Source organism: Carassius carassius, chromosome 33 (assembly GCF_963082965.1).
Source record: "Carassius carassius chromosome 33, fCarCar2.1, whole genome shotgun sequence".
In the NCBI taxonomy this organism is placed as follows: domain Eukaryota; kingdom Metazoa; phylum Chordata; class Actinopteri; order Cypriniformes; family Cyprinidae; genus Carassius; species Carassius carassius.
Genome location: NC_081787.1, coordinates 18,600,530 through 18,616,137, shown reverse-complemented (window position 1 = coordinate 18,616,137; position 15,608 = coordinate 18,600,530). Strand labels below are relative to the sequence as shown.

The 15,608-nt window shown below is 36.2% G+C and overlaps 1 protein-coding gene and 1 long non-coding RNA gene across 3 annotated transcripts; one reads left to right on the top strand and one right to left on the bottom strand.

Moving 5' to 3' along the window:
- Nucleotides 1-5,025: 5,025 nt before the first annotated feature.
- Nucleotides 5,026-15,268, bottom strand: LOC132113913 (T-cell leukemia homeobox protein 3-like). 2 transcript variants are annotated; one of them, XM_059521970.1, is made up of 5 exons: nucleotides 14,186-15,268; nucleotides 8,092-8,329; nucleotides 6,242-6,286; nucleotides 5,934-6,114; nucleotides 5,026-5,396 (listed from the first exon to the last, which is right to left on the bottom strand). In XM_059521970.1, the coding sequence occupies exons 1-5, from the start codon at nucleotides 14,652-14,654 to the stop codon at nucleotides 5,385-5,387; spliced, it is 945 nt and encodes a 314-aa protein (XP_059377953.1). In that variant the 5' UTR covers nucleotides 14,655-15,268; the 3' UTR covers nucleotides 5,026-5,384. The 2 variants fall into 2 exon arrangements, with proteins under 2 accessions (XP_059377953.1, XP_059377954.1); XM_059521971.1 differs by lacking the exons at nucleotides 5,026-5,396; nucleotides 6,242-6,286 and having other exon boundaries at nucleotides 5,785-6,114.
- On the top strand, nucleotides 8,215-11,580 carry LOC132113914 (uncharacterized). The gene is made up of 2 exons (XR_009425228.1): nucleotides 8,215-8,349; nucleotides 10,848-11,580. It is a non-coding gene; the product is annotated as an uncharacterized LOC132113914 (long non-coding RNA).
- Nucleotides 15,269-15,608: the final 340 nt, after the last annotated feature.

Here is a 15,608-nt window from a genome sequence, read left to right as displayed (position 1 = left end):
ATTAAAATAATTATTTAAATGTAATTATTTTATTATATAAAAAAAAAATGATTGTCTTCCTAATCTTTAATCCACATTTGATCACTTTTTTCAAAGTGAAAAATTATTTGATCACAAATAAAGGCTTGGTGGGGTTTCTACTTGAATATCCTTTTTCGGGATGTAAATGCAACCCGAATATAATTCCATTGCACTAATGAATACATAAAGTGTCTCAACTACCTCAAAGATAGACTACCGCTGAAATAGCTAGATATTAAAAAATTACACCTCTGTGACAATACAAGGCTCTGTCAAGGCTCTGTCAAAAGAAAAGGACGCTCGTTTTAGCCAATCAGAAACGCCTGTTGGCTGGCAGGTCTCGAGAGGGCGGGGTTTCAGTTGAGATTTACAAAGAGACGAGTGTTTTAGAAAACGACTAATAATCGTTTACAATACAACGCATACCTCTATGTAGCTGACGGAATTTATGAATTTCAATAAATCTAAATGACTTACGGAATGTCTTCGTTAAGTACTGCATTGATATAGTGATGGGAGAAGGTTTTTCAAAAACTTCAGATTAACTGAACAAGTTGCTTCAAAAAAAAATAAAAAATAAAAAAATAAAAAATAAAATAAATAAAATAACGATTCAGTGTCGACTGTGTAAAAACCCCAAGACACAAACATGTCAAAATGCCAAGGGATATCAGCTGGTAAAAAAAATATGTTGATTGCCATGTTCTGCCAAATAATTTTGTAATAATGTAATATTTTGTCAAATAAGTGCAATATATATTAGCAATAGCCTACATAAAGATAATTTTGTAACACTTTATTTATGTACAAGCTTGAACAAAAGCCTATTGAAATTTCTCCTGATTTTTATGTACATAAATTCTAAAACTGATTCCAGGTCAGTTATTAATAATAATTAAATTATAAAATAAATAAAATAACGATTCAGTGTCGACTGTGTAAAAACCCCAAGACACAAACATGTCAAAATGCTAAGGGATATCAGCTGGTAAAAAAAATATGTTGATTGCCATGTTCTGCCAAATAATTTTGTAATAATGTAATATTTTGTCAAATAAGTGCAATATATATTAGCAATAGCCTACATAAAGATAATTTTGTAACACTTTATTTATGTACAAGCTTGAACAAAAGCCTATTGAAATTTCTCCTGATTTTTATGTACATAAATTCTAAAACTGATTCCAGGTCAGTTATTAATAATAATTTATTATTTTTAGAATGTGCTTGGTTTACCAAACAGCTTGTAACACTATACCAAACAGAATTTTAAGACCTTAATAGAAATACTCATTTGTTTTTTTGTTTTTTATGAACACAAATTATAAAGCTGATTTGAGATCAGTTATAAGTATAACTAACGTTAGACATACTTTTTTGGTTTCGCAACAGAATGGCTAAGCTGAAATGACGTCACTTGGTGAGTTTAATCGCCCTCCGAAGCATTGATTCGAAACAGCGAAGGATTCATGACGGTTCCGAAGATTCGTTTCAAATGAGTCTGCCACGCCACGCTCTGGGTGCCTCTTCTAGAAGATAATCGCTCTCTACAATTTATTAAACTCTTCAGAGGGTTTACTTGATTCCCCCCCCCCCCCCAAAAAAAAACTTTTGCTTTGTTTAGAGGTGATAGCCATAAAAAGGAGGAAGATGATTGCTTCTACCCTTCATGCAGGCTCTTGTGAAAACAGCCATCTTGAAAGAAAAACGGGCAGCACTTTAACGTGAGTGACCCGTATACACACAGAGACATGCTGGTGTCCTGATTACACACCCCAAAACACATGCATACCTGTTGGATCTCCGGGTTTAACAGAGTTCCATAGTCTTCACCTTCACACTGTTATCACAAGTTTCACATAAACAGTTCTTTCTCGTATATCCTTGTAAGGAGGGTGCAAATGTATAAACAGGTTTAGTATGTGGTAGCTACAAGCCTTTTAATTCTGTATGACTTTTTAAGAGCAATTGAATGCTGGCTGTTTATTATTAATAGTTTGCATGAAACAGTTTGAATATGGATGTGCTATAACACAGTGATTTGCCATATTAACCAAAGGATTTAGTGAATCTGTTATGGTTAACAAACAATTTTTCTTAAAAATTTTATTGATTGATTTCTCTTTCGAGTTTTAACTGACAAACTAATACACACACACCCAAAATGTGTCAACAAGCCCGTCTTTGTGAGTATCCTTGCAAACATCATGGCCATGTCTTAATTGAACATAAACAGTCGAGAAAGACAGCGCGTGTTTATCCCTATCAGTGCACTTGGTCTGTGAATAATGTCTTAAAGGAACAGCAGTCTCTTCCTGCTGTCTGCGTTTCTAATGTTAAACAACAAAAGACAAGGAAAGAATTCACTTCTCTCTTTTAGTAATGGTGAATTCTGTTCTTCAATGTTTTCCCAACTTCTCGCTTTCACCGAAATGGTTTTGCAGACCTGTATCTCTTTCTGAAAGAGAAGCAGCTATCTGATTTTCACAAATGCAGATGAGCAGATCAGCCATTTAGATGTGTCAGTAAAACTATCATATGTTTTTGTGTTTTGCTTTACTGTGTTAGTGCTTTTGACGGCCATACATTTGGTAGAGATTGCTGTTTGGTCACAGATTCTGTGGAAAAAGTTGGCACAGTTATCAACCTAAAATGTCCAAATACTGGTTGATATGTCCATGACTTGAATTAGCTAATGAAGCTGTCAAAGATGACATGAGATGTTTAGATTATTGTAAGCATAATGCATGGTTTTCACTGTTCTTTTATGTTGAGGACTGTGTTTATCTATCTTATTGTGCTTGTGAAAATTCAGTGCGATGAATCTTTGAACCGTCGGACATCCGATGCAATCTGAAATAGCAGACTTATTATGAAAAACTGGAGGCCACAGGTCATATTGGTTTGTAGCGTTTGTGAGATAAACAGGAGCCTGTCTATGAACACTGAGGGAGATAGGAAGTGTGATACTTTAACCTCTCATTCTTGCTCATCTTGTGTGGCAACATTTTATCGGTGAGGTGAGGGCCCTCAGGTAGATAGTGCAAAAACAAAACAAAAAACACAAAGGCACATCAGCAGGAGAAAGAGAGGCTCAGAGCACTTGTGGCCAAACCAAGAAGTTTTTGAAAACAGAGGCCGAAAGGAATTTCAGCAAAATGAGCCAAGTCACGTCGCAGTGGCAGGAGAGACAAGAAGATGAAAGCGGCTGGAAGACTGACACAGGACATGAGGGTAGGAGAGGCGTCACCGTAGGAACCGACTCGCACTGACAGGATCTTAACCAGGAGATGGCATCAAACTTGGCTAAACAAACCTGCGTGTGATGGCTAAATGCATAAATCAAAATACGGGTAAAACACCTGTCAAAATAAATGCAGAAAAAGGCTCCTTAATTATATAACAGTCATTGGGCTGTGTTTCTGTGGACTTTTCTTAGTGTTTACATTACTTAAAATATAATAGTTATTCTTTCCAATGTTTTTTAAAGTGTACTTCATACTTGTAAAATTGTGAAATATTATGGCAGTTTAATATAACTCTTTTCTATTACTATTAAAATTACTTTTTTTTTTGTTTTACATTACTCCAGTCCTCACAAGATCATTCTAATATACTAATTTACTGCCCAATTATCATCAGTTATTGCTTGTTCTCAATTATGAATAATGATTCTTGTTATTATCATCAATGTAAATAAAAAACGTTGTACTGCTTAATATTTTTAGAATTTTCTTTTTGAATGGACAGTTCAAACAGCATTTATTTGGAATATAAATCTTTTGAAACATTGTGCATGTCTTTACTGTGACTGTATTATTTTAATGTGTCTTGCTGAATAAAATAAATTTATTAAAACCAAAAAGTATATATTATTTATAAGTTAAATTGAGAAGCTTCTACTTCATCTGGCTTTAGTTAGTAACCTGATTTGGTCAGATGCATTCGATCATATTGAATTTTATTTTTGATAAAAGTTCATTTGGACGTCACAACACAAAAATAACTTTTTAGATTGCCTGAAACAAATAACATTTTATTAAAAATCTATTTAAAAAAAGTTTTATTTGAATGTCTTTAGTAATTTCAGAAACAGTTTGCAAGATTTTAATATGTTTAATTTGCATGCCCGAGAACAAAAGTGGAAATTATTATTTGTAATGAATTTTAAAATGGGCCAATTACACACATTCAGCAGAATTATTGTTCCCGTTGAAAAATGCATGTTTTCCAGCTGTGTTCCCAGTCTGTGGTTTGTTCAACTGCTGGTTCTTTTCTGTAAGCCACAGGCTGTAGAGCGCTGTAATCAGTTTAGAGCGTCAGCATTTCCTGGGAGATGCAGTCGTGTGTGGAATAGAATGTAAAGGCTCATTTACTGTAAATAAAGCTGCCATGATTCCACGTCCCCTCCCTGTGTTACGTGGATACCACTCTGCTGTGGTAACCAATGAGGAAACTGCTGTTTTGACTGCTGTCTTGGCTCTCAGAGATCCCATCAGTTGTTTACGCCCTTACAGTGTCTGGGTGGACATGGGTGATGAATGCTTTCAAAATCCTTGTCAAGGACTCTGTTTTTGTATACAAACTGTACTCACAGGTACTCACCAGCAGGTGTTTTTACAAGTTGACAATGAATGATGATTTGGGTTAAATATAGGTGTTAAATTTCAAAGTGGCATGTTTTTTATCATTGTTAATATAAGCCATTTGTTGTTTGATTTCCTCAAGAAAAAAAAATTGTGGTGACACTATAAAAACATTGTTCTGTATTAGCATCCCAATCAGCCCAATGTGGCCACAATGGCTCAACCAATTGCATGAGTTTACACTCCTAAAAAGAAAGATTTCATTCCAACAGGGCGTTTACAAAGTAATGCCAAACAAGAATGATTTTTTTTTGGTTCCACAAAAAACCTTTCGGTGAACAATCCTTAAAACAAACCATCTGGCACATTTCGCCTTTAATATTATTCCAAATTCATTTTACGAAGGATGAAACCGAACTTTTAGAAGTCACAATTATTTTTAATATAAAACACCTTTAAATGTCACGTCATGAAGAATCCAGAAAAAGCACCTTCGTAATTGCTTCCAAAGTGCATTTTAGGAAGGACTCCAGCTTGACAGAACTAACAGTTTTTAGTTCATCTCTTCATACAGGAAATGTAGAGAACATGCATCACAAACACATCTTACAAAGACCCAAAAAAAAAGAACACAAAAAGAACAAGAGTGAACGAGTCCGGGGTTGAGTCAGTCTCCTTGATGCCAAATGGCACGTAGACGAACAGCAGTCTTGATGGGTGAAATTCATCAGACAGCTTTGCAGTTTTGGGTTGGAAAGGACAAAGCCCCTCCCTCTCTTAGATGGGTAGCTGAAGAAAGAGGAACGAGAATGTAGTGTAAGGGACGAGCAAATGACCAGGCAGATTTAGGTGGCATTGAAAATGTGAACTTGGTGTGCTTGTGTTTGTTGTGATTCCACTTTAATTGGGAATACATTAGGGTTTTTGTTCCATGCCAAGACTTAAATATGTATGTTTCTGAAAAAGACAAACAAATACACAAAACTACAGTTTGGTTTAATCAGTTTTTCTAGTGGTTTTAATCACAGGCTCAAAGCTGATCCTGTTAAAAAAAAATATCAGAATTGAATAGAATCTTTCCATGTATGAGTGGAAATTGTTTTTGCAAAGCTAGATCTCTTCTACCATCTCACCCCCCCCCCCCCCCCCCCCCCAAAAAAACATATGGCTTCATACAGATGCTCATGAAGTGAGTCCAAGTGAGAATGTCAGAGATCTGCCTAAATTAACGTCTAATTGGCGTCCTATAAAATCCTTTCTCAATTAACTAGAACACATGAGAGTTGTGGGTCAGACCACAGATGCGACTGAGGTGACGGACGTCACCTTGTTTTCTTCCGCCCAAGGCTGTAAGTTCTGCAGGGCGTAAAGTGAGGAGTTGTGTAGGCAGAGAGGGTCTTGTTGGAGCGGCTGACTCAGGGTCTTCTGAAAGGCCTCCTGTTGTAGCTGCAGCATCAGACGGTTGGCTTGCTGTCGCTCAGCCTCTCTCTCCTCAGCGGTCTGCCTCCTGTCATCAGAGACGCATGATTGAAGTCAACATGATGTGCAATGACAGAGACCCTTTTCAAATACAAAAGCAGATTATGTCAACTAACATGTTTATCTGGTGCAGGTCCTAGGCTGGTTTTAATTACCTTGAGAGATCTGAGCTTTCCGCGTACACAAAAGAGATGCCATGCCTTTGTGAAAAATAACAATGTTATGACTAAAGTCATTTTGAATGAAACACATGAATGTTAATGGTTCTGTACATTTAATAATGCCTTGAATGTACACATGAGGAGCCTATTGGAGCTGTCAGCGTAAAGATTTGAGTATTATTATATAACAGTACATGACAAAACAATGATTAAATGCTATTTTATTGGTCGGGGGATCTAATATGTACTTATAGATCAAAAATGATTAATCTTTCTACCAACTGCATTAACTTACAGGGATAGTTCATTCAAAAATTTTAATTTTACCATCATTAATTTCATGGCATGTGTCACTGATTGTGTGGGGGGACAAAATCTATGAAGACAGAAAGTCATATGTTTTGTAATGACATGAGGGTGAATAAATGATAACAGAATTGTAATTATTGGGTCTACTGTCACCGAAATGTATTGAATTTGAATGAACAAAAGTTTTTTTTTTTTATGTTTAAAGGCACATGAAGGAAGCATGATTTCAAACACAGAGGGAGCAACAACAAACAAGCAAATTAAAATAGTCTCTTCAGGCAACGTTATTTAATTGTTTTAAATTTTTTGCACCAACAAAGGATTTTAAGGTTCAAAATAGCTGATTTCCATATTTTTTTTTTTAGATTAGGGTAATTGAAATCCAAATATATACTGAGTTTTTTTCCTGACATAAATTATAGAATTGCCATTTACTTATAATGCTCTATTTGTTTTTTTGTTTTTTTTACAATTTTTAATTCTTAAAAAATTTAAAAGGTGTGATCACTAACAGGATGGAAAAAAGTGAGCAAAAGCTAGAAACAAATGCGTGCTGCATTTCACTCCAGGTTTTCCAGTTTTGGTTCAATGTATAATATTCAGCTCAGCTTCATTCAGAGAATGAAGGATGTATCTGTGTGTGAATCATATGGATAACAAGCCTGTGATCAAATGAGCCAAGTGCAATCACATTACAGTGATGCATTTAGCTGTGACGTGTGCTGGACGCCGGGCGGTAGGTATGGAGCAACCATTTAGACCCTCATAGTGGACAGATTTTGTCATGGAAGATGAAGTCATTAGGCTGTGTGATTTCATGCTTTCACGACATGTCAATTCATTTTGAAATAAACTGTTCTCTGTGTTGCTGTTGATATTCATGTTTGGTTGGTATCCTGTTGTGAGGTAAGATTTACCAGAATTTCTAAAAGTGACCGCGCTAGTGAATGTTTCCCAGCAGCTTTCAGCAGATACAGATAATTGCTGAATTAAGTTGAGTCCCATGAATATTGATGAGCAGGCAAACTAAAGCAACCATAATACATTTTTATTTGTTAAAGGCCATGACTCAGCTTCATTATAAATAAATCCCCTTCAGCCAGCTCTCTCCTCTGCATATTGCAGCCTGTTGGTAAAACCAAAGGTAAGTAAGCCAGCTCTTAATTAGATTGGGCACTTATTTGCTCCAAAAAAGCCAACAGCAAAAGGTTGAGTAGATTATGGGGAAAGAATGGACATGCTCTCAATTATTCAGAAGTATAACTTCAGTACTGCACGGACAGCAAGTTTCCACAGAGCCTTTTAAGAGCTTGAACGTTTCTGCTTGGTCAAGGCAATTGGGGTTCAATTTAAAACAAATGAACAAATAAAAAAGCAAGCCTCTGCAAATTTACAATAGTATTTTTTCCACTAGGCCCCAAATGCCTTCTTCAATGAAGCTCAGTTCTGACTAAATTAGTTGCTATTGGGATTTATATCTAATCAGGTTTAGCCAACAAAAAGAAATGATTTGAAAGCCTTGGATTCACATTCACCTCCATTTTGTTCTTCTGTTTTGAAACCAGGTTTTGACCTGAGCGTCTGTCATCTTCAGGGCCTTGGCGAGAGTTGCACGCTCCGCGGACGCCAGATACTTCTGCCGGTGGAAGCGTTTCTCCAGCTCACAGATCTGCACGCGGCTGAACGACGTGCGGGGCTTTTTCCGTTTCGGTGGAGTTCGGTTCTGGTATGGATGGCCGATCCGTCGTGTCACGGAGAACGGTGAAAGAGCAGCTGAAAAACAAGATTTAGGAGTGAGTATAGGTGAAAAATATTTGCATTCAATATCACTAAAAAGAATAATATTCACAACATTATTTGGAAGGTCTTCCAATTTTGATTAAAATAGTGAACGTTTTTACAAGTTTTTCGACTTCAATGTATTTTTTTTAAATCTTTATGGCATCAGGTAGCCTAGACTATACCATCATAACAGTGGAAGTGAATTCATGGTCAGTAGGGCAGAATCAAACAACCACCAGAAGCATCACTGCTGATGTAGTGGTCTTTCTGAGTCTATTCTGAAATATGTGTTTAATTAGATTGATAGATAAAAACAAACATCACAATAAATGATACTGATGACACGTTATTTTGATGTGCACTTAGAACCTTAAGGCTACATTTTAAACAATGCACTGATGTTTAACGTGATTTATATCTGTGACCAGTTTTCCTGAACGCAACATAGAGTTTGTTTAATGTACTGTTGCTATAGTTACCTCAGTTGAACACAACTTTTGTTCTTGAGCGTCTTTTTGTGTAAATTTGGGGTCATGATGTCAATCACTTTTAACTTCAGTACATGCATGGACGAATTGTATTTCAGGTTTATATTACACAAAGTGCTCACAGCAGTGAACTCAGGCTCATTCCTCATTCAGTCCTTCTGTATTGTTTATCCATTATTCATGGTTTTACAACAGAGGTATTGATTGTTGCGTTTAGAATTCTTTGTATGCATTATTTTAGCTTCTTTCATCTTTCCCCTCCTTCATGTTTTTCCCCTACTAATGTTAGTAGAAGCAGCTGTGAATAACCGTTGTGAACACTTTGGCACCTTTCCTAGATGCAAGCCCAATTTGACAATATGCCAATATATCACTTAATAGAAATGTATATACATATATATATATGTGTGTGTGTGTGTGTGTGTGTGTGTGTGTGTGTGTGTGTGTGTGTGTGTGTGTGTATGTATATATATATATATATATATATATATATATATATATATATATATATATATATATATATATATATATATCCTGAGGCCTCTAAATGTGTTTGTTGTCCAACTGTTTTTAGCTAGGACAGTGTTTATGCACCTGAAAGCAACCTTCAAACAGCATCTGAATAACGATGCTACATTAGCAGTTTGTGGCAAACTATCCTCACCATTTGGTGAATATGATAAGAATGTATAAATTCAAGATTAAGAGGACCAAATATAACATAAGTATCATCCACTGGAAAAACTCATATGTGTCAGCCACTAATATGCATTGTTCCCCTTACATATGCAAATTACATCCTAAATATGGATTTCTATGTTCATATATATTCATAATTATTAATAACATATGATTTGTGTGTAATATGTTATGCAAAACTATAAATAACAAAATAAATACACTTACATTTTTTTATATAATTTTGGCCTCCCCTGCACGATAGGAAAAATGTGTTTGCATGATTCAGCAGAAGCCAAAATTCATATCGAACAATATGATAATCGAAATGTTAATATTGAACATCTGAAGACAATATCTGTGTAGTGTTGTGTATTAAACAGTTGTGTGCAAAAAAATAAAAAAATAGTAAAAAACAAAGTAAAACTGTTACCAAAATATTACATTGCATCATTTATATAGACAAAATAACTTAAATAGTTTGGTCATCATAAATTAAAAAATAAAATTTAAGGAATTGGACCAGAATAACAAAATAACTCAACAGTTCACTGTGCACAAACCTGTTTTTAACTGAGTAAACCAAGGGAGTGACCTTCAGTCAGAGGTGTTTTATTATTCTGAACTTGGGTCTTGCCAGGTTGGCTGGCCATGTGTGAAGACAGAGAGCCAGTTTTCTGTTTGGCAGGTTGAAGTTCAGATAATACCATGTTAGAGATCTGTAAATGTCTGTACTCAACTACATTCATTCACGTTCTGTGTAATTCAAGAGTCATCGTTGGCTCTCAGAAGAACTTCTCAACAGTTCACACTAGTCACGCTAGGACTCCTCAAGGTCTGACATGAGGCCAGTCTGACATTGAATCTGTTTTGGTCAACCTCAGAGATGCTAATTTTATCGGTGTGACTGACAAAAAAAAATAAAAATAATAAAAATAATAATAATAAAACAAGGTGTCATTATTGTATTTATTTAGTTATTTTATTTTTATTAAAACACTCCTAATGTTTAGTTCGTTAGTTTATTTGTCATATTTTATTAGACAAGCCAGTAAAAAGGCTTCTGATTGGATTAAGCGCATAGACTCTTCATTCCTTTGCGTAATTAGATTTTATTGCTTTTAATTAAAGGGCTGATCTTGAGTGACAGGCGGCACGTGTCATCATCAATTAAACACACGGGTAATGAATCTAGAACGTTTGATATCAAAATTATAAAGCTAAATTAGTTCAGTTATTTTTATAAATATATAGCCTATATATTAGATGATACACTCAGGATGTTTGTTTTCGATGGTCACAGCTTTAAAAAAAAAAATTTCTCCTTTGCCCTTCTTCTATAGGCTATGTCAGGTGTGCCGATTGGAGAACAAATCTAATAACTAATTTCCCAGAAACACTCCTCCGCAGATACATATGTGGGTCAAATGGAAGCAAAAACAATCCCCGTATTCAGTCTCGACAGCAGAGGGAATTCTAAATGATAAGTCTGGGTAATAAAATTTATGGTGAGCACATCAAAAAATCAAAGCTTGCCTTAGAGAATATGCGACCAGTAATAAAATCAGTTATACGTGATATCACCTTCATGCGACAGCGCCTGCCTTTCCCATTGCGCATATTACCTTTGTTGAAATCTAATAAATATACATGTAATGGTTTCAAAGCGCGATATTGAAATGTAACATGGGCATTTGTCGCTATTTACGCGCAGTGAGGCAAAACAGAATGTGCCTTTAAATTTTCCCTCATGCTGGGAATTGAAATATCGAATAGAATAAAATAATTGTCAGGAAATGCCATAAACCGACCGCTCGAGAGCCTCGTCGTCCCTTTAGACACTGTCACCATGGCTACACGGCCTCGTCTCAGTTTCATAATCATTTGTATTTATGGGTGGGAAAGATCATTATTGTCATTTCAGATAGAGGGGTATCCACATGCAATTTCATTTTCCAGTTTCTCCAAGGCCATTGCTATCAGATTACGACCATCACCTGCCCCTTGTTGTGATGCAGCTGGACCCAACAGCCCTCTCCAGCAGCGGTAATACAAATAAATTTACCTAGTGATGAATATACTGTTATGTGAATCCGTGCAAGCGACCGAGTCTTTTCAGAGCACGCGCGGAAACAAATACAGAGCGTTTGAATTAAGACACGTGAGTTTTTCTCGTGTCAATGCAGATTCTGGTATTGTGTGTATTTGAAAATGCTGCTCAGTTAGAGCATGCATTTTATTTACACAGTTATATATAGCTCGTTGCACGTCGCAGTTGTCACCAGGAGCCGAAAAGCCGCGCGTAAAGGCCGTTACCATCACCAGGGCACCCGTGTTTATTGAGTGGAGAGCTACTGATCTGTTTATGCATTTCTGGATTTTTATAAACTTGCAAACTGCCAAGGAGTCAATTAACAAAAAAACACGTGGTATAGCCTTTCATCGCCTCCCAGACCGGCATGATATGTCCGGCCTGCAGTGCATATCGAGTCTCAGGCCTCTGCGTGCACGTGTACGCGCCGTGACAGTTGTGGTGAAATGCAGACATGCCATTCAAGCTGACGGAGAAAAAAGTCGGAAAAATATAAACTTATTTCAGACAGGCATCTTGACGTGTGCATTATGACTAATTTAAGTGGCTCTGATTCCTTTGGATTACGCTGAGACAAAGGCACCAAATTAATTGCAACTGAATTGAAAATGAAATGACTGTATTAGATTTTATTTTTATGCTAATGCAGATTTTTTAAAATATGCTTATAGATCTATTTATATGCTCATTATTATTTTTTCTATTTTGTTATGTTTATATATACTTAAATGTACAGTGTTAAACATCCATATTTCATTACAGCGCAATTCAAAGGCACGGAAGAGATAAAATATTATAAATGAGTGGCCCAAAGTGACTATGAGTAAAATTGATAAGCATATTTACAAAAGAGCTTTTGCAGTTGACATATCATTTTCTCATTTGAATAATTAATGAGAATAGAGCGGAATTCTGAATATTTAATACGCAGAAATCTATATTCTTCTTAATTTTCATCTCACTGTGAGTGACGTCATTTGAAGACGCGAACTGACCAATTGGAAAACGGAGACGAGACACAAATAACGTGATGCATATATTGTCTTATTATAACTTGGCCTATATATCTTTATTAATTAAAATATAAATTAAAATATATGAAAAGGTGTATATTAGAGCATTGATATAATAATAAATATACCCTATAATTTTCATTTTTTTCTGTAAACATGCACAGGCCAGGCGTTGTTGATTTGTTTTGTTTTTGTCCCAAAATCCAAAAATCGTCATCTGTTGGATCTCTATTGGTATTACGTTTGCGTATAGATTAAAACGATTTGTCAACATGCCATTACGCATTACTGCTGGTTGTGGCAACATTTAGTTCCCTGCAAACACTGTATCATGATTCATTTGTCTTAAAGGTTCAGAGAGACAGTGGCTCAAGAATATAGACGTGACTTGGTGTCATAAAACCATTCCACACGAAATTGTGATTTTGAAAGCCACTGTGTTTTTATGAGTAACACAGGTGTATAATGTCCACGGGCCGAGATCATGATGCTGGTTCTACTGTGCGCCTGATCGTCGTCTCTCTCAAATAAAAATGAATTATTGTGCTGGTTTAAAGAGTGTCTAGTGTTACTCCTCAATTTTCAGATGTGTCGAGGAGTAAAGCTAGTTGACTGTTTAAAGGATTTCCGATATTAATTCACTGTGCAGAGATGTTAGATATCATATTTTTGTTGCTGTAGTTGTTGTTGTTTTAACAGAGAAAAAGAGGGAACACTTAAATATAAACACCTAATATTGGCACTAAAAAATAATCCTCTAAAACAAAACAAGGCAAACATATTTTAGAGTAAAATCCATTTGGTTCTAAAAACAAAAGGTATTATAAAATAATCTTAAAAAATACAGAGTTATTATATTCCATTACATATTACTGTATTTAAACTTGGATATTAAATTTTAGTAGTAAAATTAATAGCTTGTTGTATTTCTTATTTGTAAGGTTTATATGTATATATATATATATATATATATATATATATAAAAGCTAAATGAATACATGTAAAGGATCGCAGTAAATTCAAATGATGTTTATTTAACAAACGGCACCGAGTCAAAAATATTTCAGTAGAAATGGGGGCCTGAAGATTTAAGGAGACTCTTGAGACTTTTCTATTTTAAAAATAACAGTACAAGTACTGCATGTGGGCTAAGTCATTTCAATACAAAAATACGGTAGCAGTTTTTTTTTTGTTTTAGTTTATTATTTATTGTTTTTTTATTATTATTATTTTTTTATTATTATTATTTTGTTTGGCGAAATTGATTATGAAATGCATTCTACTATTAATTTAACTGCTGCTGTTTTTACATCATCTGCATTTTTAATGCAGTTATCCCTTTCATTTATAGTTAATCGCTGCGAAATCTGCTGCAATTTACGTTTAATCAGCTATTTTAAAATATATATCTTTATGTATAAACGTTCCGAGCTGATGAGACAATTTTCTCATTGTTAGCGTTGCCCTTAAAAGTCAGTCTTCGCTGATGTTGGACAAAGTTATACCCTTTTTTCAAACATAAGCAAACCGGGGCAGCCTTACTTTTGGCAGGGCTGTAAATATTTTCAAGTCTTACCGGCCAGTCGATCTTTCGCAAATCTTCTGCTGCTCTCCATCCAGGGGAACGTGAAACTGGCGGGGCTGCCCATGCTGGGTACCGTGTGCACGGTGGGTATGCCCGGTGGATGGGCAGTAGTCGGCGGGTGAGGCGCGGATGGCATGGGTCTGTGGGCCGGGACGCGGATGACACCACCTGCGTTCCCTGAGTTCACATTAAGGTTCATATTCATGCTCACATTCATGTTCATGTTTACGTTGTAGGAACCTGCCAGTCCCGCCGCCATCGAACAGGCCGGATTGTACACGCTGTTGTAGCCGTTAGCGTAGACGTTCGGCGCGAGCGCGTAGTCCGGGTCGCCGGTTCGGCTCGGCAGCATGCAACTACTCGGCTGGTCGGAGCCATTGAGAATCTGATCTATTCCAAAGCTAATGGGTTCGTGCTGCTGGTGGGTCTGATTCACCTCTTCGATCCCCGTGTGCTCCATCGTCTTTCTGTTGCGCACAGCTTGGAAGGTTACGATGTTTAATTCCTAAAACTTCAATGCAACACAAATTATTCCCAAATGAACAGAACAGATTAAAAATATATATATATATTCTTCCTTGAATTGCTCAGAGCCCATGCAATCAATTTTATATCGCTGCCATTTAATGCACGAAAACAGTGAAGAACAGAAATCACATTGACATCTTCACGATTAATTCAGCGTTATCCAACACTTTCTTGCATTGCGTCTGGCTCCTTTTCAGTTCCATGATGATGCCTAAAAAAGCAGCTCGATAGTAGAAAGGGGTCCGTGATCACTGTTAAATCCCGAAGTGATGAGTTGCCAAGTTGTAGCAAACAAAAGTGACGCGTTTCTGGAGTGGTGCTGTACCTCAGAAAGGCGCACGGCCCAGACCTGAGCTCATTATTGTTATCTGAAGTGAAGTGTTAACTGTCCGATACGTGCATATTAATTGTCGCGAGCTGAAAATGTCCTGTTCACGCTCCTCTTGAAGTGATTTCGAGCAGGTGAGGCAAACCCCTTCTGCCCAAACTCTGTCAGGCGCCTCTCCATTGGCTCTTGCGCACTTCTGTAGAGACAATGCCTCGCGCCCGCACCCCTCTCTTAAAGAACCCGCTTCTGTTTTTCAGCAGGGCTGTTTTGTTGTAGCTCACGTTGAAATATAAAATGTTTCATGCTCCTAGAAAAAAGAGCAATGTAATAAAATTATTAAAACATGATGACATAAGTAATTTGGAATTGGCCTAATCTTTTTTTTTTTTTTTGAAGAATAAGCAGTGAAGCCTTTTTCGTGTTTTAAAAACATTAATTATTTGGAGAAGAAGATAAAAGAAAAACATTTGTATTACCAAATCAAAATCACTGTGGTGTAAACAACTTGCAGGAAGCCATTTTGTTGTCATGTGACAAGAAAGACAACTGTTATGACTC

Excerpts from the sequence above, each read along its gene's own strand:
- LOC132113913 (XM_059521970.1), bottom strand. The coding sequence starts at position 14,654 with ATGGAGCACACGGGGATCGAAGAGGTGAATCAGACCCACCAGCAGCAC. Across the intron at positions 8,330-14,185 it reads TGCGAAAGATCGACTGGCCG|CTGCTCTTTCACCGTTCTCC; the intron begins GTAAGACTTGAA and ends CTTGTTTTTCAG. Across the intron at positions 6,115-6,241 it reads GAAAGCTCAGATCTCTCAAG|GAGGCAGACCGCTGAGGAGA; the intron begins GTAATTAAAACC and ends CTCTGATGACAG.